The 26,790-nt window shown below is 47.0% G+C and overlaps 1 protein-coding gene across 2 annotated transcripts in view; it reads right to left on the minus strand.

Moving 5' to 3' along the window:
* Positions 1 to 110: 110 nt before the first annotated feature.
* Positions 111 to 26,790, minus strand: part of LOC147437985 (pentatricopeptide repeat-containing protein At4g18975, chloroplastic-like) — a 46,122-nt gene continuing 19,442 nt past the window's right edge. The window contains exon 6 of one of the 2 annotated variants that reach the window (XM_086487374.1): positions 111 to 3,591. In XM_086487374.1, coding sequence (XP_086343500.1) covers positions 3,541 to 3,591 — 51 coding nt within the window. In that variant the 3' untranslated portion in view covers positions 111 to 3,540. Of the gene's footprint in view, positions 3,592 to 9,567; positions 9,778 to 26,790 lie in introns of those variants that run through there. The other variant, XM_086487372.1, reaches the window with a different exon arrangement.

The following is a 26,790-nucleotide window of genomic DNA, read 5'->3' on the forward strand; positions in this document are numbered from 1 at the left end:
CCTCCCTGCCTGTGGCTCAACTGTCAGAGAGGACTCAAGTGCAAGGTGGGGTCTATCCGTCTCTGGGAAGTTCCCACAAGCGGAGAAGGAAGTAGGAAGGAAACAGATCTGGTGAGCGCCTCAACTACTAGTGGGGGGGCAGCTAGCTCCGCTCGGATAATGCCACGTGGTACTGAAGCCTTGGCTCTAATGAGCCGCGAGATCATAGAGACCAGAGGCTTCTCCATGTCCCCCCATCCATCAGTGCGACCTGTTCTCCCGTGATGATCCAATGAAGAACCCTATATCTCAACTCCATAGAGCAATACAGAAGCCACCAAAGTGTCAAAGAGCCAGAGCTTCGTCCAAGGCTCTTGAAACTGAACCTGTGAACACATCCTCTCCAGTTTCCCCAAACAAGCTACTCTCATGGGCAAACCTATGCAAAGCATCCAAGTGACGTTGCATCCCCTCCGGAGAGTCGGAGATCAACACAATATCATCAGCATATAACAATAGCGGAATCCATGTCCCTGCCAGTGGTGCACCTCTATCACCATCTTTCTCAATGTAGTCAGAAACCTCATCCACATACATACCAAATACAGTAGGAAAGAGCGGGCATCCCTGCTTCACCCCAATAGTGGAGTGAACCGGTGTAGATAGACCCTCTGAGGTGCGTACATGCCCTACTACTGATTTGTACAGTGCCATGATCCCCCAAATGAGCTCTGTGTGGGTACTCCCATCTTCTGTAATCTGCGCATCAATCTAGCTCTGGGTACTATGTCAAATGCTTTGCAAAAGTCCACAAAGCTACAATAGATCCGTCTCTCACGGGATCTGCCTTCCTCGATGATGGCCCTGAGTGTCAAAATATGGTCAAGAGTAGAAAAACCTCTCCTGAACCTTGCCTGCCCAACAGCACGCATTCCCTCCCTCTCTGCCCATCTACTCAGCTGTTGCTCAAGAATGGATGCATACAACCGTGCCAATGTGTGTCCAATCATGATAGTGCGATAATTTCCAGGCTCCATAGGTACGATCGTAGACAAGCTCCAAGTATCAGGCAAGCCCTCACACATGACATGGTTAAACATAACTGCTAGAAGCTCTGCTAGTAGATCTCCGGCATGCATGAAATGCTCAGCCACTAAGCCATCATGATCATATGCTCTCCCAGTCCTCATCCTGTCAATGGCCTTCTTCACCATCTCAGCGGTGAAAAAGGCACATGTGTGTGGGCATGGATCGGGGGGGTCGGGAAGGGGCTGCTGTCCAAAAACTGTGTACAAAGATGATGCGTACGGACCCCAGGTCTCTGTAGAGGTAATGGCGGGGGGGGGAGACTGCTCATGAAAGAGCCTCCATGCCTCACACGAGTCCCGACTCAAGAATAGCTGGTATAGATCTTGCTCTAGTCGAGCCAAAAATGTCCTCTTCTTCCGCCGCACTAGGCGTCGGAAGTCAATCTGTGATTGTCTGTGTGTGATGTCCCCCAAAAGCACTTCCCTCGGAAGTCTAGCTCTAGTCTGACGGCATTCCTCATCATACCAGCTATTCTAAGGCATGCTCCCAGAACGACGTCTCTGCTCAGGCTGTGTGTGTGGGCATGCCTCTGCTGCTGCATCATGTAATGTCTGTGTCAGTATGGTAGTAAGCTCCTCCAGAGGTCACCCCAGCTCCTCAATGGATAGGCGCCTGTAAATCCCGTCAATGCATACAGAATCCATCTCCCGCGTGAAGATGTAGCGAGTAGGGGCTGCTACCCGTGGAATGTGTGCTACATTGATTTGGAAAGAGATGGTCAGCTACACAATAGCATGATCCACTGCCACCCCAACAGGTCTAGGCCCAACTGCGAGATCTTGTATACTAGATATGAGGCTCGGCTGTGCCATGACATAATCTACCGTGCTGGCTCCATGTCTGTGTGGAAAGCATGAAGCCTCCCGCATCGGGAAATCTCTGTAGGCCATTCAAGATGGCCAATCCATGTGCAGTCCCCATGTCTATCAAGTGCCGTCCATACTCAGTATGTTGCCTATCCTGTGATATTTTGGATAGGCCCATCTTAGCAATATCCAGCTCTCTCAGCATCTCCTCTCAAGTATCATAAAATACCGTCTGATGATGGGCAGTCCTAGCATTGAAGTCCCCTAGGATGATAATGTCGCCATCTCTAGAGAATTCCCATATGTCATCATCCAAGATAGAGAAGGGGGATTGTCCTCTGGGTGGTGCATATGCTAACGTACTCAGGGGAAAGTAGCAAATGGCAATGTAAAGATATCTACCAGTCTCTGCTCTCAATCTCACCCAGATGTACCTAGCTTGCGCATCCCTACGAGCTATATGTATCAATGGCTGCAAATCCTCCCTCAATAACACTGCCACTCCTCCTGAGCCCCGCCCTTTGTGCTCTGATCGTGTCGCCTGTCTACAAACTGTCTCCCATCTGTATCCACCAATGTGAGGCATAGACTGCCCAGCGCCTGATGTGTCTCAGAGTAGAAGATGATGTCTCGCCCAGTAAAACTCTCCTCAAAAGCACCCACATCAAGACGCATAGATCCATTACAATTCCAGGTAGCAACTTTGAGTGTGGTCCCATAGGTCTCACACCGTCATGTGGAGCGTAGCTCCAATATCACCACTCTTCCATCTCAGTAAAAAGCGATCTTACCTTTTTCCATTGCCGCTCTAATCTCTGGCATTACCTCCTGCATATGGCGATTTGTGAGAGGGTAAGATCATCCCCGAGAAAGATGCCCGTTTTCTTAAGAGTTGGTCTCTTCTTCAAAAAGTCCTTCGCTTCCATGGAGGAAAAACAAAGGATGAGTGCCCTTTCTTTCAAGGTTTCCCCCTTGCTCCCATTTTTCTTGTTGCCTCCATGCTCTTGAGCGCATCGGCTCATGAACCCCCATCAAAGCCATGAGTTCTTTTACCTCTTCGTCCACATTATCTTTGTCTTTAAGGCCGCAAATTCTCACATGTAGAGAGCGCACACGCCTTCTTTGCTCCTCTTCTAGTGTCAGGTTAATTATGGTGGGTGTGGAAGTTGTTGTTTCCTTGCTTTTCCCCTTCTTGGCAACCTCAATCCATTTCCCGGCCTCATCAACCTTCTGTTGAGTCTTTGTAATGACGTCCACCCAAGAGGTCGTCATTTCTTTGTGTTGCTCTTCCCCCTCTTTGATGGCTCGCACTTGTTCTTTGATCGTGTTGATCTCTTCTATTACTGAAGGTTGCATTCTCCTTCTTCAAGAGTGTTTCGTGAGCGTACCTCGGTGAGCTCCTTGAGTGATGCAATCTCTCCATCTTGGGCCGTCAGCAGCCGACCTCCCATTGCCACAATCTTGCTTTCTTGGGCCGAAACGCGATCCTCGAGCATTCTTATTGTCCCTAATAGTTGGCGGCTGATATTGTTAATGGTTTCGACCAATTTCTTCTTTGCACTTTGAAACAGTCTTCTAAGGGGTCGGCCTTATCACTTTGCTTCCTCATGTTTGATCGATGTCAAAAACGAGGAAAAATTGGCCTACACGCACGGGTGCTTCTACATTATGCGTACATGTTCCACACTAAGAATACATGGCGCATTTCCTGTAATTTCTGCAAAATACAACCAAGCGACAAAAAAACCCCATAAAAACCCCGTTTATGTAATTTCTGCACAATTTTGAATTTCTGCAATTACTGAATTTCCTGAATTCTGCAATTGTTTGAAGGCCTACGATTTTTGATTTTTTGATTTTGGGTGGACTGTCTGCTGCTGTTGTACCTACGGTGGGGGGGGGGGGGGGGGGGGGGGGGGGGGGGGGCAACACACGAGGGGGTGTGCAATGTGCAATGTGGGTATATGTGAAAGTGCAATGTGCAGGTGTGTGTGTGTGTGTGTGTAGGGGCGACAACAGCAAGGGGGGATGGGGACGGAGGCATCACCTGGTTGCAGGCCGATCAATAATGCAGCAGCTTGCACGCAGGACAGCTGGTTGGGCACGCGAGGTCGCAGGCAGCAAGCCAGTGCAGGCGAGCATGGCAAACCAGCGCGAAAAACCAGCAGGACAAGGAACAGGAGGTCGTACAGGTCGCAGGAACCCTAAACGCGTCCCTGGTCTAGTCCTTCCTCGTCCCTGGTCCAGCCTAGTGGTCTAGTCACTTGCCCTGGTCTAGTAGAGTCAGGACATGTGTTCAACCACTTATAGATCTTTAAAACGAACGAGGAGGGAGGATCTCCAGACTACACAGACCGCCTACAGATACGCGTCAGACGAACCACCCGACCATAGCCACCATCTGCCAGCTCCCCCGTGCTTGGGCCAGCGTCCGAGGACGTAGGCATGCACCTGTAAGACCGAGCGTCCCATACCACCCGGCCTCACCTCCTCGAGGTGACCTCGCGCACTCCTAGCCTCGCGGGCTAACCACTGGCACTCTGCCCGTGGGGGTCGATAACTGTAAATGAGGCCTTGGACTCCCTTTTATAATAATGGCCGGCCACACTGGCCGGGTTCACACTACGTCCGCCCGGACACTAGACGCCCATCCCAACGGCATCTGGGCTAGATCCCCTCTCCTGTGAGCGGGACATAACTTACTTCCCCCCTTAAGAACCATTGATGTCCTCATCAATGAAGTGGGAATACTGAGCCATCAAAGCTCTAACAGGTTCCCAAGAAGCAAACCTTTCAGATTGACCCTTCCATTTAATTAAGTACTCATCATAAGCCTTTTGGCGCAAATGACGGGTACGATGATCCAAAACTGCTTCTGGTTCTAGAGGAATATACTCAGTTTGCATATCTTGCCATACATTTTCCTCGATAGGCACGTCGGCTTCGCCCAATTTCACTTTAAGGCGGCTGACATGAAACACTGGATGTACACTAACATCTGAAGGAAGAGCTAGTTTGTAGGCAACTTGGCCAATTTTCTTTGTGATCAGGAACGGACCACAATATCTAGCTGAAAGCTTATAATGCTTTCCCGTTCGCATAGTCTTGGAATCCTTGGGTATCTTCAGATAGACCCATTGTCCCACATCTAGAGTCCTTGGAGATCTCTTTTGATTAGCATAAGTAGTGACTCGATCACGAGCCGTTCTTATACTATCCTTAGCCAATTCGAGCATTTCCGCATGTCATACAGGAAATCACGAGCTTGGCGTTCCTTGACTTTCTCTAAGCCAATAGCAATTGGGGATTTAGGCTCAAATCCATACATCAGCATGAACGGGCTAAATCCAGTAGCAAAATGCTTGCTACTATTATAGGCAAACTCTAACTGTGGAAGATACCTTTCCCAATCAGATTGCCTGTGAGAGACATAGGCTCTCAACATGTCTTCTAATGTCTGGTTCATCCTCTCAGTTTGTCCATCGGACTCAGGATGATCAGAAGACGACATACTCAACTTCGTCTGAAGATGAGCAAAGACATCTCGCCAAAATCGGCCAGTGAACTTAGTATCTCGATCACTGACGATATCTTCTGGGAGACCATATAGCTTATAAAGCTGATCGACAAATAAAACCGCCAACTCATGGCTTTTTACTGTCAACTTCGTTGGTATAAACTTCGCCATTTTTGTGAGTCTATCGACCACAACCCAAATAGCGTCATTGCCCCAACTAGTATTTGGCAAACCAACGATGAAGTCCATGAAAATACTTTGCCAGTTGGCATCTGGGATTTCCAATGGATGTAGCAGGCAAACTTTCCTAAGGCGCTCTGCCTTATTGACCCGACACTGAGCGCATCTCTTCACATAGCTCTCTATGTAAGAGCGCATTCTTGGCCAATAGAAACCAAAGCCAAAGTGCTCTGGATGCCTGGGTGCCCAGCACTAGGAACGTCGTGGCATTCGCACAAAATCCTTTGTCGAATCTTATCAATTTCCGACACGCAGACTTTACCAATTCGGAACAATAGTCCACGTCTAATGGAATATTGTCGCTATCTCGTCTCTCCAGCACGACTCACTTGGGTCTCCGGACAACCCAAGACTGTATGCGAGTCATGCCTCGCTTCGACCTCGTTCCATATCTTGCCAAAATGGCCATCAGAACGACATAGCCCTCGGAGAGAGAGAGAAATCCGTCGAGATTTCAGCCATAAACAAGGCATTGACCTTAGGAATCCTGCTGAGCGCATCAGCAAATCGATTGCTGGATCCTTTTCTATAACGGATCTCAAAGTTCAACTCTTACATAAGCTCAACCCATCTAGCTTTCCGGCCTCTGAGATCACCCTGATCACAGATATAGCGCAAGGAATGATGATCTGTCCATGCAACAAACGTAGAGCTATACAAGTAGTGCCGCCATTTCCTCAAGGCGTGGACTACGATGTAATGCTCCTTCTCATACGTTGGATAACGCATCTCTGCGTCAGAAAGCTTCTTACTTTCAAACGCAACAGGACGTCCATCCTGATATAATGTCGCACCAATAGCATAATCACTAGCATCCGTTTCAACCACAAAAGGTTTGCTAGGATCCACAATGTGTAATATTGACGCAGTACTCACCAAGTGCTTTAGTGTCCGAAAGCTCTCGTCGAGACGCTCATTCCAGACAACAGGGGGATTACCTTTACGATGAGGACCCGAAGTCTTCGGCCCTTTCACCCCTCCTTTTAAAAGTTGCGTAAGCGGAGTAGCAACTTTAGAGTAATCCTTGATAAACTTGCGAAAGAATCCAGTAAAGCCTAAAAAGGACTTTACTTGGCGTACATTCTTCAGAATGAGCCAATTTCGCACTTTATCCAATTTTTCAGGGTCAACGTGAATTCCATCGCGAGTAATGATATGACCAGAGTACAGAAGCTCTTTCTTAAAGAATTCACACTTAGAATCCTTAGCGTAAAGCTTCTCAGTTCTCAATACTTCGAGAACAGTGCGTATACGCACTAGGTGCTCAGACAAACTTCGGCTGTAGATCAAGATATCATCGAGAAATACAACAACGAAGTTGCCTAAATATGGTCTCAGCAGATCATTCATCATCTGCTGGAACGTGGCTGGAGCATTGGTCAAACCAAAAGGCAAGACCAAAAACTCATAGTGACCATAACGCGTATGGAAGCCTGTCTTAGGAATATCTTCCAGTTTGATCCGTATCTGATGATAGCCTGATCGCAGGTCTATCTTTGTAAAATAGAACGCTCCATGGAGCCAAGCTATCAGATCGTCCATGCGCGGGAGCAGATACTTGTTCTTGACAGTGAGCTTATTCAACCCCTTGTAATCCACGCAAAAGCGCATAGTGTTATCCTTCTTTCAAGAAAGTAGCACTGGCGCTCCCCACGAGGATTTGTTAGGCCGAACAAAACCCCTGTCGAGATAATCCTTCAACTGTCGCTGAATCTCGTCCTCCTCGGTTTTACTAAACCGATAGGGTTGCTTTGAGAAGGGCTGACTACCAGCCACCAACTCAATGCCATGATCTACTCCTCTCGAAGGCGGCAAGCCAGGAGGTAGATCATCAAGAAAAACATCCTTGAAATCAGTCATGATTTCTCGGATAAGGTTGGATTCGTCGGAATCCCCAAGTTCAACAGAGGAACATGAAACATTTTGACGAAATTCAGTGACAGAAGTACCAAGCACTAATAAATCAAACCAAGCAGATGGTAGACATTGATAAAAGTCAACATCAGAAGACTTTATTTCTTTATACATTTCCAAAGCAGTAACAACTCGTATTGCAAAACCATTATTTACAGACTTCTGGTTACAAAAGACACAGATACATGGGGCATGTTCTGCTTAACAAAAGCAAGAGAGTGATGTACATAGTCTATATACAATGAGTCTTGTTTATCATAAAACCATGGAATTCCTAAAATAACATATGCTCTGTCCAGGCGCATGATGTGGAAATCCAGGTTCTCTTTGTAATCAGCCAGCTCGAGCGACAAGTCTGGAACCATCCGATTCTATACATCCATATCCACGCTACGAGCCATCTTCACGCGATACTCATGGTCACTGTCCCGCGTCCGCAGGCTCAGTTTCTGCACCAATTTTGCATCCACAAAATTGTGTGAGCTTCCATTATCAAGGAGTAGGGTCACGTCGTGACCATTGACCTTCCCGTAGAAACGGAGAAGATCGTGCTTATCAAACACTTTGGTGCTAAAAGTACAATTAGTGCATGAACTGTGCGCTAAATGATGGATTTCAACTTGAACAATATCAGAGTTACCTAAGATCTCGTGAATCTGAACCGAAGGACGACCTTGCGGTTTCTGCGTCTTCTTCTTCTTGGGGCAATCCTTGATTTGGTGACCCGTCTGGCCACATCCGAAGCAAGCCCCCTTCTTCACTGCATCAGCAAACTGAAGAATTTCTGGCTTTCTTCTTCTCCTGAGAAGATCTCGGCGGTGATTTGGACTTATGCTGGAATCAGGGTCGCTTCCTCAAAGCACCCTCACCGAATTGATGGTCTGCAGTTCTTTTCTTCTCATAATTCGCTCCATTTATTAAATGGAACGTCTTGGCCTTTGCCACTGCATCCTCGACATCAGTCGGGGCTTTATCCTTGATTAAGGCCCACCGGTAATCTTCATGTAACCCCAACAAGTACATGTGCACGGCGTGCATGGAATCCACCTTGCAGAAGGGGAGTGCCTCTTTGAAAGCTGTCGTATATTTATCAAAAGACGGTTTTCACCGAAAGACTTTGCAGTTTGGCATAAGCTTTCAAAGGGTCCATTTTGGCCAAATCCCTCTTGAATTTCACACAAAAATCAGCCCACGTCGTAGACTTCTCTGTCATGTCGAGCCACCAAGTAAGCGCTTTACTGTGCAGATAGAGAGGAATCGTCTGAATAGTGTGTTCATCATGCTCCCCATGGAGATCAAAGTATGTGGTCCACTGGTGCAGTGAGTTATTTACGGCCAATTCCGTACACTCCTTCTCTTCACCTGAGAAATTTGTAGTTTTATACGGAATTGTGGCAGTCGGACCACCCTGCGAACGCACAAAAGCAGCAATTGCGGATCATATTGCGGATGATCCGCAATTGCTGGAGATGGGTTTCCCCCTCGGAAATACACGCAGTCGTCGACTGAGCCATATTTTTGAGAGTAAAAAGTCGAGAACTGAGCCCCTGTACGACCCCTTCGAGAGAGGCCAAGCGAAGGTTCGTATGAACATTCGCGTTTTCCAGAGCGGTGACACTCTAGTCGAAACTCTGGAAAGTGCTTGTAATCCATGTGTAGAGAGCATGCGTGAATGGAATCTCGATGTTACCTGGCGCGTCGTCACGCTGCACAACTAAGCTGGACGAATCCATGGTGAAGTGCGTGAAAAACTGGAAGTTTCATGCGAAATCGGGCCTTTTCTACACTTTTCGATCGCGAAAAGTTGAAGTGCGAGGAGCTCCACGCGTCGGCGTGAGCGTCTGAAGGTGAGCAAGTGATGGTGGGAGCGCGAGAGCGCGAGCGAGTGAGAGAGAGGAGTGGCAGGAGAGGAGCAGGGAGCTCAAAAAGTGAGGCTCTGTAAACTCTGCAACTCCATTAGTGAGTTTTAATAAATGACAGGTTTCATACCTTTTTAAAAAAACCCAAAGTGCCCTGGGCACCCTTTAAAAAAAAGGGTCAATTTATTAAACATATGGCGCTAAAACTCAACTCAAGGCCAGCGTAAAAAAAATCAGCGAAGGCTGCAAATATCACCAGCGTTAGGATCCAGCAATCGGACGCGTGGAAAGGAATTGGGTCCGTGCACTCAGCGTGCCTGTGTGTGCCCCTCACGCTCATCAACGCCAGCCTGGAGCCAAAGTCCACGCTCCCCTGCAGAATCCCAACGCAGCTTCATGCCAAGGCATACATAGAGAGCTCTCTCTCTCTCTCTCTCTCTCTCTCTCTCTCTCTCTCTCTCTCTCTCTCTCTCTCTCTCTCTCTCTCTATGCTTCGCACAGAGGAGAAAGAGATTACAGAGAGTTTAAAGAGGATACTACATGCTGAATTTTAATCTAAAATCAGCCACTTAATGAGTAATTTACCGATCTCATAAAAAACCAGTAAAATCAATAAGTAATCCCCCAGTTTTCAATAGTTTCACCTACCAATTTGCTGATTTTATCATAGTATTGATTTACACTTGCAAACATACTGAAGAGAAGAAAAATGATTAATTAAATAACTATTTCATCAAAAATTGCATGAAACAAAGACTATCCGAGTCGAACCTATCCGTAGGTGTGCACACGGTCGTTCGTGCACCCAAGCCGGCTCTAATACCATGAAACGAACGAGGAGGGAGGATCTCCCGGCCACAGAGACCGCCTACAGATACGCGTCGGACGAACCACCCGACCATAGCCACCATCCGGAAGCTCCCCCGTGCTGGGGCCAATGTCCGAGGACGTAGGCGTGCATTTGTAAGACCGAGCGTCCCATACCACCCGGCCTCACCTCCTCGAGGTGACCTCGCGCACTCCTAGCCTCGCGGGCTAACCACTGGCACTCTACCAGTGGGGGTCGATAACTGTAAATGAGGCCTTGGCCTCCCTTTTATAATAATGGCCGGCCACACTGGCCGTGTTCACACTCAGCCCGAACACTGGACGCCCATCCCGACAGCATCTGGGCTAGATCCCCTCTCCTGTGAGCGGGACATAACAATCTTCTTACCCAAAGCTTGGTTGGGTTTGTGGTCGCTGCATGACACATACAAGGCGGTCATTAGAGCGTCACAGCGCACTACTGAGTCCTCTGAAGTACTACAACAGAAGACGACCCTTGGTACCTAGTAGAAGTCCACCAACCTCATCACCCATACCTCCACATACGGCATCACCCATTCCTCCATCCGGTTTCGTATCTTCAAGGTCACCTTCCCCAATAAAACTCTCTCCTATTTTGTTACAGCAGGCTATTGAGCAACGCGCTCTTGAGCAAGAGGCTATGGAGGCGTTGACCAGTGTTTTGGCCAAGGTAAACATCAAGTTTCCTACCTTCAAGGGACTCTCCTCAGAAGATGCAGACGACCATGCAAGGAGATTTGTATCTCTCTGTAGAGGTCGTGCTCTTAATAGAGAAGATGCTTATTTGGTGTTGTTTCCATCAACATTGGATGGCTTGACAGACAATTGGTACAGCCAGTTTGCAGAGAACCATTTTGCAACTTGGGCAGCTTTACGACAACAGTTCTGCGCGGCATTCAAGCCAGGTGACTACCAGGAAAAGGTTTTGGATGAGTTGGCCAACATGGTGCTCCAGCCAGAGGAGACTTTTGCAGAACTCATGACTAAAACCAAGTCTCTGGTTGCCAAGATTCCTCGGCAGCCAGGGGAATATGGTTAAGAAGTGGGTGGAGAAGGCTCTTCCCAAAACTTCCCAGCAAAAACTACGAGAGAGTCTCTGACCTGACGCCACTCTGGAGGAGTTTGTCGCGGCTGCTGCTCAGATAGAAAGAGCTAGGAAGCTGTTCACCAACTCCCCTCAGGTAGAGACTCCCTCAATGTTTTCGGAAAGTCCTTCTGATCCGTTAACTTCTTTACGTAGGGAACTTGAAGCCCTAAAACTACAACGTGATCTTCGAGAGGAGAAATCAATCTCTCTTAGACAGGAGAAACCCCCACATCTCGAGGCTTTGGATAAAATGAAGAGAGAGCTAGAAGAGTTTCGGTCTCAGCAGGAGACTAAGGCTATGGTATGGTGCAGCTCGTGTCGCTCTCCAGGACACCCTCCACAGGACTGTCCCCTTCGAGCCTATTGCCACTTCTGCGAAAAGTCTGGGCATGAAGACAAGGATTGCTACTATATCAAGGGATTGCGGCAAGTACAAAAAATTCTAGGTCCTTCTCTCCAACAAGGGCTAGCACCTGCATCCAACATGGTTTCACCCTATGGCCATCAAAACCCGATGCCACCTCTGCTGACAACGTCTCCTATGCAAGGTATGCACAACAACTTTGTATCCCCAGCTTTTACCATGCTAATGCTCTTTCAGTTCCCCAAAGCTTCTACACATCAACACCTGTCCCATGCAGCAAGGGCCGAGACCACCTTGCCCCTCATAGGCCAATCTTGTGCTACAGGTGTGGGGAGTATGGACATTATCAAAGCAAATGTCCGTTGCTAGAAGGGTCCCCCCTTTGCTGACACTGCCCTGAAGCTAAGGATCACTTTAGTAAGGACTGCCCAAAACAACGTGGATCCACATCTGCAAGCACAAGCCAAAACCAGCAAGAGTTTACACTCCCAAAGGTTAACCTCATCACAGTAAGAACCATTCCACAAGCCCCGCCTTCCATTCTTGTAGTTGCCTCTCAAGATGGTTTGAAGCAGGTGGAAGTGCCGTCTGGTGTGCTCACACGGGCATAGAGAGCTGCTCTTGGTCTCAGCCTCCCTGGCGGTCCAACTTTTTCGCCTCCAATCACACAAAGGAGTCAAACTCCCCTGGTAGCTGACAAACCAACATGTAGTGCTAAGCACCAACCTACCTCTCTTCTATCAGATATTGATGGTGCTTTCATGGAAGCAGTAGAGGACTTGCAGAAGATTAAGATACCAGATCAAGCACTGATCAAAAGAAAGAAGCCTACAGCAGAGACTATCTTGAAAAACACCTTCAAACAAGTGTCCCTCTATGACATGCTGCGACTAGATGCGAGTTTTAGAAGTGACACCCTTGCTGTTATTCAGTCACTTTACCGCGGAGCAAGTCCTAGCAGCGGGCACCTCCCAATGCGACCATCAGAGTCCTATATGATATCCAATCCCGCTCCTCCTCTCACTGATTATAGAAGCCCTCGCCTGACCGTGTTCGTCTTGGGTCGGCAATTTTCAGGAGTAATTGTGGATGGTGGATCTGGCATCAATATGATGTCTGAGTTCACTATGATGGCTTTAGGCCTGCAGCCTACTCAACCTACCCCCTTCACAATAACATTGGCCAACCAGAGGACAGTATACCCTGTGGGCATAGTGGGAAAGGTGCCTCTGCAGGTACAAGATTTCACTTTTAGTTTGGATTTTGTTGTGGTTCGTCTTCCACAGGTGGAGGGCAGATTTCCCTTGCTCGTCGGTAGACCTTGGCTAAGACACACTAAAGCACTTCATGATTGGGGAAATGATGCCATGTGGATACATACTCCTGGCTCCCAGATGCAACTCATTCGCCTAGAAGGCGGCGTGGATCCCGTCGTGCAACATAGTTCTTTGTCCCTAGCAACCAGCCTTGAGTTGGATCAACCTACCTAACTTGATGGGTCAGACGAGGATCTGTTGGAGTGGTTGGATGTTACCAAAGCTATGCCTTGTTATGGAGTCTCTATTCACTCTTTGCCTGAAGGTACACCCTCTTCCAATGTTTCCACAGTATGTAAACCTAATGAGCCATCTGAGCCAGCTCAAAGGGTAAGGGTCACAGAAGCTACTCCCCGTGCGCCCTTGGTAGAAGCCTTTGGATTTGGTGAGCCTCTGAAGAATCATAGAAGCGAGAAGGAATCTCCCCTACAGGAGTTCACCCCCATTGGTGTCTGCTTCTCCGACCCGAACAAAGCTCTCTTTGTGTCTAGCGAACTCCCTTCACAAAGCTTCCTCAAGACGGGATACAACAAAAACAATGTTGATTTCAAGCTTGATGAATCGTCTGATCATGATATCTATCTGCTGGATTGCCATCTCCCCTCACTACCCCTCCCTCCCCAGAGAGTCCGTGAACCAGACCAAACCAGACCAGCTGTACTAACTGTGTGTCCTGTGAAAGAGTGACAGTGTAGCCTGCTACAGGTTGCCCGCCACAAGACCGCTCACCGTCTCGATGAGAGGAATACTAAAAAAATTGTGAAAGAAAACCACTAGGTACTACATCCGTACATCATTCGTGAAGCAGGTGCTAGGCCCAACCATGACCTTGCATGCCTAAAAGTGGAGATAAAAACATTGCACTGCTTGCAAACGCCTTAAGCCTTTGAATAGGCAAGAACCCAGAATGATTGCATAGTCCAAGAATCCCAATTGGAAAAACAGAACGAGGCTCCACAACAAAGAGATATGCTCGGTTTGGATCGAGCGCATCTTTATCTTCCATAACCATAGTGAGAGGAAAATGACCTGGTCCATGCTTGTAGATGAACCTTGCAACACTTTCTGCACAACACTCTTCTCGAAAAGAGGGATGACCATAAGGTGGAGTAACACCGCACATAAGGTTAAGATCCATCGTGATGGCAGAACGAAAAGCATTAACAGCAACGGGATGGCAAGTAGGAGGGCGAGGGGTACGTAGGGGGGCGAGGCCTTGGTAGGGGGGGGGCGAGTGGTAGGTAGGGGGTAGGTAGGGGGCGAGGCCTACGTAGGGGGAGTGCGAGGGGTAGGTAGGAGGTAGGTAGGGGGCGAGGCCTAGGTAGGGAGGAGCGAGGGGTGGGTATGGAGCGAGGCTTTTGTAGGGGGAGGGTTGGTGGGTAGGGGCGAGGGAGAGAGAGGGGTAGTGAGGAGAGATGGAGCAAAGAGATATCATGATTAGGGAATATATTAAGCTTGAAATCAACATGGTGTTTGTTGTATCCCGTCTTGAGGAAGCTTTGTGAAGGGAGTTCGCTAGACACAGAGGAGAGCTTTCCTTTTCAGAAGTCCCTCTTACAAACGCAACCGCAAGAAGAATAAAGAAAAGTTTCACCTCTCAAAAAAATGGCATAAGCCCCAGCTCTGGCGGAATGTAACTTGACCTTCTCTTTCTTTCCGCTTCTATGATTCTTCATAGGCTCACCAAATCCAAAGGCTACCACCAAGGGCGCACGGGGAGTAGATTTTGTGCCCTTCAACCTTTGTGCTGGCTGAGGTGGCCTATTAGGTTTAGTTACTGTGGAAACATTGGAAGAGGGTGTACCTTCAGGCAAAGAGTGAATAGAGACTCCATAACAGGGCATAGATTTGGTAGTATCCAACCACTCCAACAGATCTTCCTCTGACTCGTCAGGTGGAGTAGGTTGTTCCAATTCAAGGTTGGTTGCTAGGGACAAAGAACTATGTTGCACGACGGGATCCATGCCTCCTTCTAGGCGAATGGGTTGCATCGGAGAGCCAGGAGTATGTATCCACATGGCATCGTTTCCCCAATCATGAAGTGCTTTAGTGTGTCGCACCCATGGTCTACCGATGAGCAAGGGAAATCTGCCCTCCACCTGTGGAAGACGAATCACAACAAAATCCAAACTAAAAGTGAAATCTTGTACCTGCAGAGGCACCTTTTCCACTATGCCCACAAGGTATACTGTCCTATGGTCGGCCAATGTTACTGTGAAGGGAGGCAGGTTGAGTAGGTTGCAGGCCTAAAGCCATCATAATGAACTCGAGCATCATATTGATGCCAGATCCACCATCCACAATTACTCCTGAAAATTGCTGCCCCAAGACGGACACTGTCAAGCGAGGGCTTCTATAATCAGTGAGGGGAGCAGTGGGATTGGATATCATATAGGACTCTGATGGTCACACTGGGAGGTGCCCGCCACTAGGACTTGCTCCGGAGTAAAGTGACTGAATAACAACAAGGCTGTCACTTCTAAAACTCACGTCTAGCCGCAGCATGTCATAGAGGGACACTTGTTGGAAGGTGTTCGTCAAGAATGTCTGTGCTGGAAGCTTTTCATGTTCTACCAGTGGTTTCTCTAGTACCTTGATCTTCTGTAGATCGGAAACTGCTTCCAAGAAAGCTTCATCAATATCGGAGAGCAAAGATTTGGATTCTTACATGGCACTGGGGGATGGCTTGTTAACAGCTGAAGGCAGGGTATCCACAGGTGTGAGAATGTGTGGGGGAGTTGAACTTGCTGGAATGCTAAGACCGAGAGCGGCTCTCTGGGCCCGGGTGAGGACGCCTGCTGGCTCCTCTACTAATTGCAACTTCTCTTGAGTGGTAACCACATGGGCGGAGGAGGTGGTTGAGGAGTGGGGCTCACTGCTATCAAATTGAGCTTGGGAAAGGTAAACTCATTTTGGCTTTGACTTGGGTTTGCAGCAATGGATGCACAAAGTTTAGGGCAAACTTTACTGTAGTGATCCTTCGTTTCAGGGCAATGACGGGCAATGACGGCAGGGAGGGGACCCTTCTGGCAGGGGGCATTTGCTTTGGTAATGCCCATATTCCCCGCATCTGTAGCACAAAATGGGCCGATTCAAAGGGCGAGTCGAAAGGCGAGGTGGTCCTTGCTCCTGGTGCATGGAGTTGGAGGTGGAGGCATAGAAGCTTTGAGGTGATGAAGGAGCATGTGTATGATAAAAGCTCTGAGAGGGAAAAGTGCTCTGCATACCTTGCATAGGAGGTGGCATATGGTGTGGATGGCCACAGGGAGAAACCATGTTGGATGCAGGTGCTAGCCCTTGTTGAAGAGTAGGACCAAGACTTTGTTGTATTTGCCGCAATCCGTTGGTATAGTAGCAATCCTTGTCTTCATGCCCAGACTTTTCGCAGAAGTGGCAATAAGCCCGAAGGGGACAGTCCTGTGGGGGGTGTCTTGGAGAGCGACATGAGCTGCACCATACCATAGCCTTAGTCTCCTGCTAAGACCGAAGCTCTTCTAGCTCTCTCTTGATTTGATTCAAAGCCTCGAGATGTGGGGGTTTCTCCTGTCTAAGAGAGATTGATTTCTCCTCTTGAAGAGCACGTTGTAGTTTTAGGGATTCAAGTTCCCTACGTAAAGAAGTTGACCAATCAGAAGGACTTTCCGAAAACACTGAGGGGGTCTCTACCTGAGGGAAGTTGGTGAACAGCTTCCTAGCTCCCTCTATCCTACTAGCAGCCGCGACAAACTCCTCCAGAGTGGCGTCAGGTCGGAGAAGCTCTCGGAGTTTTTGCTAGGAAGTTTTGGGAAGAGCCTTCTCTACCAACTTCTTAACCATAAATTCCCCTGGCTACTGAGGAAGCTTGGCAATCAGAGACTTGGTTTTAGTCATGAGTTCTGCAAAAGTCTCCTCTGGCTGGAGCACCATGTTGGCCAACTCATCCAAAACCTTTTCCTGGTAGTCACCTGGCCTGAATGCCGCACCCCAAGTTGCAAAATGGTTCTATGGAAACTGGCTATACCACTTGTCTGCTAAGCCATCCAATGTTGATGGAAACAGCACCAAATAAGCAACTTCTCTATTAAGACCACGACCTCTACAGAAAGATACAAACCTCCGTGCATGGTCGTCTACATCTTCTGAGGAGAGTCCCTTGAAGGTAGGAAACTTGATGTTTACCTTGGCCAAAACACTGGTCAACGCCTCCATGGCCTCTTGCTCAGGAGCCCGTTGCTCAATAGCCTGCTGTAACAAAATAGGAGAGAGCTTTACTGGGGAAGGTAACCTGGAAGATGTGGAGCCGGATGGAGGAATGGGTGATGTCGTATGTCGAGGTATGGGTGATGAGGTTGGTGGACTTCTACTAGGTACCAAGGGTCGTCTTCTGTTATAGTACTTCAGAGGACTCAGTAGTGCGCTTTGATGCTCTAATGACCGCCTTGTATGTGTCATACAGCGACCACAAACCCAACCAATTTTTGGGCAAGAAGACCTTACACTGGCTGAACACAGTCTAGACTCTACTAGACTAGGACAAATGACTAGACCACCAGGCTGGGCCAGTCTTTGGGGCCAATAACTCTAGGCACTTTGAATCCCGCCGAGCCAGTGTCGAATAAATTGTGAACTATGAACTGTTTTGAATTGCTTATTTGGTGTTGTCGCGGTAGATTCTTGACTTGGAGTGTCCAAGTCTGTTACACGTCTACACTTTCAGGACGACTTTTTGGATTTTCAGAGAATACCGATCATTTGTGGGTTTTCCAGACATTGAGAAGCATAAATTGCTTATGAATGTGAAAAAGAGCGAGTTCTTTCTTGCCTGAGATACATTTCTTGGGACACATCGTTTCAACAGAAAGGGTACAGATGGACTTCGCCAAAAGTGACACTATCCACGATTGGCCTGACTTGAAGAATGTTCATGAAATTAGAAGCTTCTTGGGCTTCTGTTCTTACTATCGGTGGTTCATTCAAAAGCTTGCAGAGGTAGCTTCCCCTTTGCACATTCTCACACAAAAAGGAGTCCCTTTCTCGTGGGGATCCACATAGGTGACTGCCTTTCAGACACTTAAAGAAAAAAAACTGACTAATGGACCAGTGTTGGCTTTGACACACTTACAAAAGCCATTCGAAGTATATTGTGATGCTTGTCGTCGTAATCTGGGAGCGGTCTTAATTCAAGAAGGCCATGTGAATGCCTATGAAAGCCAATTGTTTTCAAGGCCAAAATTGACAGCACAGATTTATGAGAGAGCTATTGGCAGTGATCCATGCTCTTACTCAGTGGCGACATTATCTACTCGGAGCCAATTTCACGATCTTCACTGATCAACAGAGTTTACGCTACTTCTTGTCACAGAAGCAGCTTTCGAAAAAGCAAATGTGGTGGGCTAACACCTTCTCACAGTTTCACTTCCAGATTGTCCATGTTCGGGAACAAAAAAACTTGGCGGCACATGCTTTGTCTCAGAAGCCTTTAGTCTTGGCTATTTCCGCGATTCATCATAGAAGCTTCGAGGACATGGTTGATCAATACACCACAGATCCGGATTTTCGGATGTATTCACTCCAATACAGAATGGGGAGGTAGTAGCGGGATATTCCATACGGGATGGCTACTTGATGAAGAAAATGATATTGTGCGTTACACAACCTTTGAGGGAAAAGATTCTGACCAAGTGCCATTGTCCACCTTTTACGGGTCACTGCGGCATCGATGCCTTGAAAGGTATGGAGCGTTACTTCTTTTGGCCGAGACTCAAGAAGAGTGTGAACGACTTTGTTCGCAATTGCTTAGTATGCCAGAAGGTCAAGTTTGACAGGCATAAGACACAGGGATTACTACAGCCTTTACCCATTCCCACCCGCCCCTCGGAAAGTATTGCAATGGATTTCATCTTTCATCTCCCAAAGACACAGAGTGGGCATGATGGCCTTTCGACGGTCATCAACAGATTCAGTAAGCTGGCTCACTGCTCTGCAGTAAAGAAGACAGTTAAGCCCGATCCTTTGGCAAAATTGTTCGAATATATGGCATGTCTGAGTCCATTGTTTCGGACAAAGATCCCCGATCTACTAGTTGTTTTGGACGGCAATCTAGGAGAACATTGGCACGTGGTTGGAGTTCTCGTCCTCGTTCCACCCGCAGACAGATGGGAAATTTGGAAATAGCCAATTCAATGGTTTTGAATTTGTTGAAGTCTTCTTCTTTGGATCAGAAGACTACATGGAAAAGATATTTGCCCTTGGTGCAGTTTGCCTACAACGATCGCACACGGGAAAGACGCCATTTGAAGTGTTCGAGGGTGATAAGAAGCTTCTTCAATTTCTAAGCACCTAAGACAAGATTCTTTTGAAGAAGATTTTTGAAACAAAGTCTAGAAGGCATGGAACGCCATCTAGCCATTTGAAGGAGGAGAGGTCGTCTGTTGCTAAATTGGCTTTATCTGACAAAAAAATAATTCTAAATGAATTATTGGATTTATAAGTGAGAGGGTTTTCTCGCTTGGAACACCAAGAAAAAATAATTATAAATGAATTATTTGGAATTTTAAGTGAGAGGGTTTTTCTTACTGGAGACATCCGAGTACAGAGTATTCCTAGTGCGTCATTCAAAGTAATGACGTGAGCACTATGAACGGGAATATCTGTAAGGCCACCAAGAACGGGTACTTCTGATGCGTCACATTGGATGGGTGACAGGGAGCATCAGGTAGAAGTATCTGACCATCCAGGAACGGACATCTCTGATGAGTCATAAGATGGGTGACATAGAGCATCGTGAAGGAGATTGTACCGTAAGTTCGGTAGGAAAGGACTAGGTGATGGGTATTCCTGATGCGTCACAAGGTGGGTGACGGGTGCATCGGAAAGGGGATATCCATAGTCGAGAGGAAATCCGAACTGGAAAAGAGGAATACGCGTAAAGACGCAAGCACAAGAATAAAGATGGGTTCTAAGAAGCTTTTCTTAAAAAGCGGAATATTTTAACGAGTTTTCCGGGAAGAACGGACGCTTTCCCGCGAGGAATCTATGTCTGCATTGCATTTGTGCATGTGGTTGCATCCAGGGACGCCTGGGAAGTGTTGTGAAAAGCATTGTTTTAAACTTATAAGGTTTTATTGAGTTTTTGGGTAGGTTCAGACCAATTTTAAAATATGCCGGCCGTCCACTTAATAAGTGGGCAGCCACTTAGAAAATAAAGCAACAAAACCAACCAGCAAATTCTCCCTCCCTATTTCGGGTAGAACAGAAAAAAAAAAAAAAAAAAAAAAACGGCCGCGATATCTACGCGAGAAGCTATTCGTGCCGTGGCCAAGGAGCTATAAAAGCACCACATGCCCTCACTCAAAAAGGAGTTGCCAACGTCAACAAGAGAAGACTCTGTCACCAGATAACGCAAGAGATCGCGAGACTACGAAGCACGGAAGTCGCTTTTCCCGCGCAAGAGCAACAGGTAACTATTGTGGATTCGCCATACAAATTGTTGTCCCTTGTTTGCGTGTGTGTTTGCAAATACTTCATCGCGAAGGAGAAGCGAGAAGGCTTCGGTCTACGCTTGGGAGTTCCGGGAACAGAATTCGGAAATTGTCTACGGAGTGTCAACTCCGAGTACAGACGGAAAAAGGATTGAGAGCTCGTCTCTCGGATTTCCCTTGCGAGAAGGAACGACCATCGAGTCAGAGATTTAGAACAGAGGGGTTTTCTCCGGTTCTTGTGCTTGTAAAAAGATTCTCCCTAATAAAGGATTCTCTTTAAGGGGGGGGAACAGCCCATCTTCTGGTCCCCAGTACTGTGTCGATCTTCTCACGCTCTCTCTCTATATCCTCTGGCTTCAGTAATAAGTGATAAATCCTATTTATCCGAATGTATTTTATATTGTTATGCGCTCCCGTTTGTGACATCGTCCTCTTTTGACAATGACTAGATCAACAAGAAAACCAAGGAGTTCAAGGAAGGGAGTTAGGCCAGGACACCCATCGAGCCCTTGAATTGAACAACAGTTTGACGTCGCCTTCTCTGGAGCGTGGTTCTCATAACATTCCAGGGAGCGAAAGTGGCATCTTACTTGAAAAGAACAATGAATATGCAAGAAATGTCATCATGCCTTGGCATCACTTGAAAATGACTGAGAAAGATACATTGGATGACTACTGCCAGAGATTTTGGATACTTGTCGAAGATTCTTTTGAAAGAATCACAAACTTGGACACCCCAAGTCAAGATTCTACCACAACACAGCAAAGATTCACTTCCAACTTATTCACAATTACAATAAAGTCGACATGGCCCGGCGTAGTTCCGTGCCTAGAGGTATTGGCCCCAAAGACTGGCGCCCCTTTCTGTATTTATTTTTATATTAATCTTTTAGCAAAGTACAATGAGCCCACGCGTGCTCACTCTCAGACTCTGCGTCCACATGCCCTGAGAAGTGAGGCCCTTGGGCGTATTTATTTATTCTTACAAGGGATGCCCAAAAGCCTTCAAACTCAAAAGTAATTGATCTCCAAAAGCTGCGAAAGTTCCAAAAGCAACTGGTTCCCAAAATCTACCAAAAGCAGTCAGCGCAAATTACAGAAATTCTGTACAACTGCCACGTCAGCATGTCAGTACGAATTGCAGAGATCCGTACGGCCTGCCACGTCAGCCTGTCGACGCGATTTTTACAGATCTGCAACGTCATCAGCCCAACGCGTTTTACGGGTTGCTGCCACGTCAGCAAGAGTTGTGTGTGTGTATCTGAGGGCACTGCCACGTCACCAGTTTGTGACATACCCCCCTCTTGAAAGAATTGTAATCGCCCTCGATTACGCCTGCAAAACAGACAGAGGCCATAAATTGTCTTAGTAGACACTAACTGTTAGTACCGACGCACTAGACACGATACATCTAGCACTTAAACAAATCGACAGTCACATCATCGGACATCACAAGACATCACTTGACATCAGTGGACATCACATGACAAATCACATACAAATTCATTCCAAATCCCAGATCATGATTAATCGACAACGTATTTAGTAATCGCATCTAAATCCAATCGGGACCTCACAGTTGTCTGATTAACTAATCCTTATTGCAATCATGTCTATAGAGATTTATGAGACCGAAATGCTACAGTCATTCCGTCTTTCAATTCCTGCACTCAAACAAGTCAAGTACAAATCAATCATATTCAGTTTCGGGAATTCCTGTCATAAAGTCATACAGCAGAATACTATTCAGCCCTTTAGTATCCCTGAAACCCAAAGGGGGACATCAGTAACTCTCTTCAAAATCGAAGTAATCCGTTGACAAAGGAGCGGAGTGACTCCCCTCTTGTGCAAACCTGCTGCACTAGATTCACCCATGTTGAAATTGGGGTTCTACGGAGTAGACTATGCTAAACCGAATGCTTCAAGGTAAAGTTCCAAAATCTGAGGAGTATCTGCTAGGTCCTCCTCCATCCACTTCGCATCCAATGAAGAATAGTTCTTGAACTTAACCAAGAACCGTCTAAGCACTTTACCTTTAATCTTTCTGTCTTTGTGTTATGTCCCGCTCACACAAGAGAAAGGATCTAGCCCAGATGCCGTCGGGATGGGCGTCCAGTGTCCGGGCGGACGTAGTGTGAACCCGGCCAGTTTGGCCGGCCATTATTATAAAAGGGAGGCCAAGGCCTTATTTACAGTTATTGACCCCCACTGGCAGAGTGCCAATGGTTAGCCCGCGAAGCTAGGAGTACGCGAGGTCACCTCGAGGAGGTGAGGCCGGGTGGTATGGGACGCCCGGTCTTACAAATGCACGCCTACGTCCTCGGACGCTGGCCCCAGCACGGGGGAGCTGCCGGATGGTGGCTATGGTCGGGTGGTTCGTCCAACGCGTGTCTGTAGGCGGTCCGTGTGGCCGGGAGATCCTTTCTCCGCGTTCGTTTCATGGTATCAGAGGCGGCTTGGCTGCACAAAGGACTATGTGCACACCTACGGATAGGTTCGAGTCGGATAGCCTTTGTTTCATGCAATTTTTGATGAAATAGTTATTTAATTAATCATTTTTCTTCTCCTGAGCATGTTTGCAGGTGAAATTTAACAGACTGCTTGCTGATTTTTGATAAAATTCAGCGATTTAAAAGGGGGAAGTGCTGAAAATCAGAGGATTTTTATTGAATTTACTGGTTTCAAGGTGGATTCCACACATGCCATGCACATGTACTTGCTGGGGTTACATGAAGATTACCGTTGGGCCTTAATCACGGACAAAGCCCCGACTGATATCAAGGATGCAGTGGCCAAGACCCAGGACGTTCCATTTGATAAATGGAGCGAATTATGAGAAGAAAAGAACTGCAGACCATCAATCCGGTGAGGGTGCTTCAAGGAAGCGACCCCGATTCCAGCATAAGTCCAAATCACCTTCGAGATCTTCTCAGGAAAAGAAGAAAGCCAGAAATGCTTCAGTTGCTGATGCAGTGAAGAAGGGGGCTTGCTTCGGATGTGGCCAGACGGGTCACCAAATCAAGGATTGCCCTAAAAAGAAAAAGACAAAGAAACCGCAAGGCCGTCCTTCGGTTCAGATTCATGAGATCTCAAGTAACTCTGATATTGTTCAAGTTGAAATCCATCATTTAGCGCACAGTTCATGCACAAATTGTACTTTTAGCACCAAAGTGTTTGGTAAGCACGATCTTCTCCGTTTCCCCGGGAAGATCAATGGTCACGACGTGATCGTACTCCTTGATAATGGAAGCTCACACAAATTTGTGGATGCAAAATTGGTGCAGAAACTGAACCTGCGGACGCAGGACAGTGACCATGAGTATCGCGTGAAGATGGCTCGTGGCGTGGATACGGATGTATGGAATCGGATGGTTCCAGACTTGTCGCTCGAGCTGGCTGATTACAAAGAGAACCTGGATTTCAACATCATGCGCCTGGACAGAGCAGATGTTATTTTAGGAATTCCATGGTTTTATGATAAACAAAACTCATTGTATATAGACTATGTACGTCACTCTCTTGTTTTTGTTAAGCAGAACATGTCTCATGTATCTGTATCGCTTTGTAATCAGGAGTCTGTAAATAATGATTTTGCAATACCAGTTGATACTGCTTTGGAAATGTATAAAGAAATAAAGTCTTTTGATGTTGACTTTTATCAATGTGTACCATCTGCTTGGTTTGATTCATTAGTGCTTGGTACTTCTGTCACTGAATTTCGTAAAAATGTTTCATGTTCTTCTGTTGAACTTGGGGATTCCGATGAATCCAATCTTATCCAAGAAATCATGACTGATTTCAACGATGTTTTTCCTGATGATCTACCTCCTGGCTTGCCGCCTTCGAGAGGAGTAGATCATGGCATTGAGTTGGCGGCTGGTAGTCAGCCCTTCTCAAAGCAACCCTATCGGTTTAGTAAAACCAAGGAGGACGAGATTCAGCGACAGTTGAAGGATTATCTCGACAAGGGTTTTGTTCGGCCTAGCAAATCCCCGTGGGGAGCGCCAGTGCTACTTTCTCGAAAGAAGGATAACACTATGCGCTTCTGCGTGGATTACAAGGGATTGAATAAACTCACTGTCAAGAACAAGTATCCGCTCCCGCGCATGGACGATCTGATAGATCACCTCCATGGAGCGTTGTATTTTACGAAGATAGACCTGCGATTAGGCTATCATTAGATACGGATCAAACTAGAAGATATTCCTAAGACAGGCTTCCATACATGTTATGGTCACTACGAGTCTTTGGTCTTGCCTTTTGGTTTGACCAATGCTCCAGCTACGTTTCAGCAGATGATGAATGATCTGCTGAGACCATTTTTAGGAAACTTCGTTGTTGTATTTCTCAATGATATCTTGATCTACAGCCGAAGTTTGTCTGAGCACCTAATGCATATACACACTGTTCTCGAAGTACTCAGAACTGAGAAGCTTTACGCTAAGGCTTCTAAGTGTGAATTCTTTAAGAAAGAGCTTCTGTACTTGGGTCACATCATTACTCGCAATGGAATTCGCGTCGACCCTGAAAAGTTGGATAAAGTGCGAAATTGGCCCATTCTAAAGAATGTACGCCAAGTAAAGTCCTTTTTAGGCTTTACTGGCTTCTTTCGCAAGTTTATCAAGGATTACTCAATAGTTGCTGCTCCGCTTACGCAACTTTTAAAAGGAGGGGTGAAAGGGCCGAAGAATTCGGATCCTCCTCGTAAAGGTAATCCCCCTGTTGTCTGGAATGAGTGTCTCAACGAGAGCTTTCGAACACTAAAGGACTTGGTGACTACTGTGCCAATATTGCACATTGTGGATCCTAGCAAACCGTTTGTGGTTGAAACGGATGCTAGCGATTATGCTATCGGTGCGGCATTATATCACGATGGACGTCCTGTCGCGTTTGAAAGTAAGAAACTTTCTGACGCTGAGATGGTTATCCAACGTATGAAAAGGAGCTTTATGCTGTAGTCCACGCCCTGAGGAAATGGTGGCACTACTTGTATGGCTCTACGTTTGTTGCATGGACAGATCATCACTCCTTGCGCTATATCTGTGATCAGGGTGATCTCAAAGGCCGGAAGGCTAGATGGGTTGAGCTTATGCAAGAGTTTGACTTTGAGATCTGTTATAGAAAAGGATCCAGCAATCGAGTTGCCGATGCGCTCAGCAGGATTCCAGAGGTCAATGCTTTGTCTATGGCTGAAATCTCGACGGATTTCTCTCTCTCTCCGAGGGCTATGTTGTTCCGATGGCCATTTTGGCAAGATATGCAATGAGAGCGAAGCGGGGCATGACTCGCATACAGGCTTGGGTGGCCCGGACACCCAAGTGAGTCGTGCTGGAGAGACGAGACAGCGACAATATTCCATTAGAGATGGACTATTGTTTAGAAATGGTAAAGTCTGCGTGCCGGAAATCGATGAGATTCGACAAAGGATTTTGTGTGAATGCCACGATGTTCCTAGCACTGGGCACCCAGGAATCCAGAGAATATTGGCTTTGGTCAAGCGATATTTCTATTGGCCAAGGATGCGCTCTTACATAGAGAGCTATGTGAAGAGATGCGCTCAGTGTCAGGTCAATAAGGCAGAGCGCCTTAGGAAAGCTAGCCTGCTACACCCATTGGAAATCCCAGATGCCAACTGGCAGAGTATTTCCATGGATTTTATCGTTGGTTTGCCTAATACTAGTCGGGGCAATGACGCTATTTGGGTTGTGGTCGTTAGACTCACAAAAATGGCGAAGTTTATACCAACGAAGTCGATAGTGAAAAGCCATGAGTTGGCGGTTTTATTTGTCGATCAGCTTTATAAGTTGTATGGTCTCCCAAAGGATATTGTCAGTGATCAAGATACTAAGTTCACTGGCCGTTTTGGCGAGATGTATTCGCTCATCTTCAGACGAAGTTGAGTATGTCGTCTTCTGACGAGAGGATGAATCAGACGTTAGAGGACATGTTGAGAGCCTATGTCTCTCACAGGCAATCTGATTGGGAAAGGTATCTTCCACAGTTAGAGTTTGCCTATAATAGTAGCAAGCATTCTGCTACTGGATTCAGCCCGTTCATGCTGATGTATTGATTTGAGCCTAAATCCCCAATTGCTATTGGCTTAGGGAAAGTCAAGGAACGCGAAGCTCGTAATTTCCTGTATGACATGCAGGAAATGCTCGAATTGGCTAACGATAGTATAAGAACGGCTCGTGATAGAGTCACTACTTATGCTAATCAAAAGAGGTCTCCAAGGACTCTAGATGTGGGACAATGGGTCTATTTGAAGATACCCAAGGATTCCAAGACTATGCGAACGGGAAAGCATTAT

This window comes from Adiantum capillus-veneris, chromosome 17, assembly GCF_014529385.1.
Source record: "Adiantum capillus-veneris isolate H3 chromosome 17, ASM1452938v2, whole genome shotgun sequence".
Taxonomy (NCBI): Eukaryota; Viridiplantae; Streptophyta; class Polypodiopsida; order Polypodiales; family Pteridaceae; genus Adiantum; species Adiantum capillus-veneris.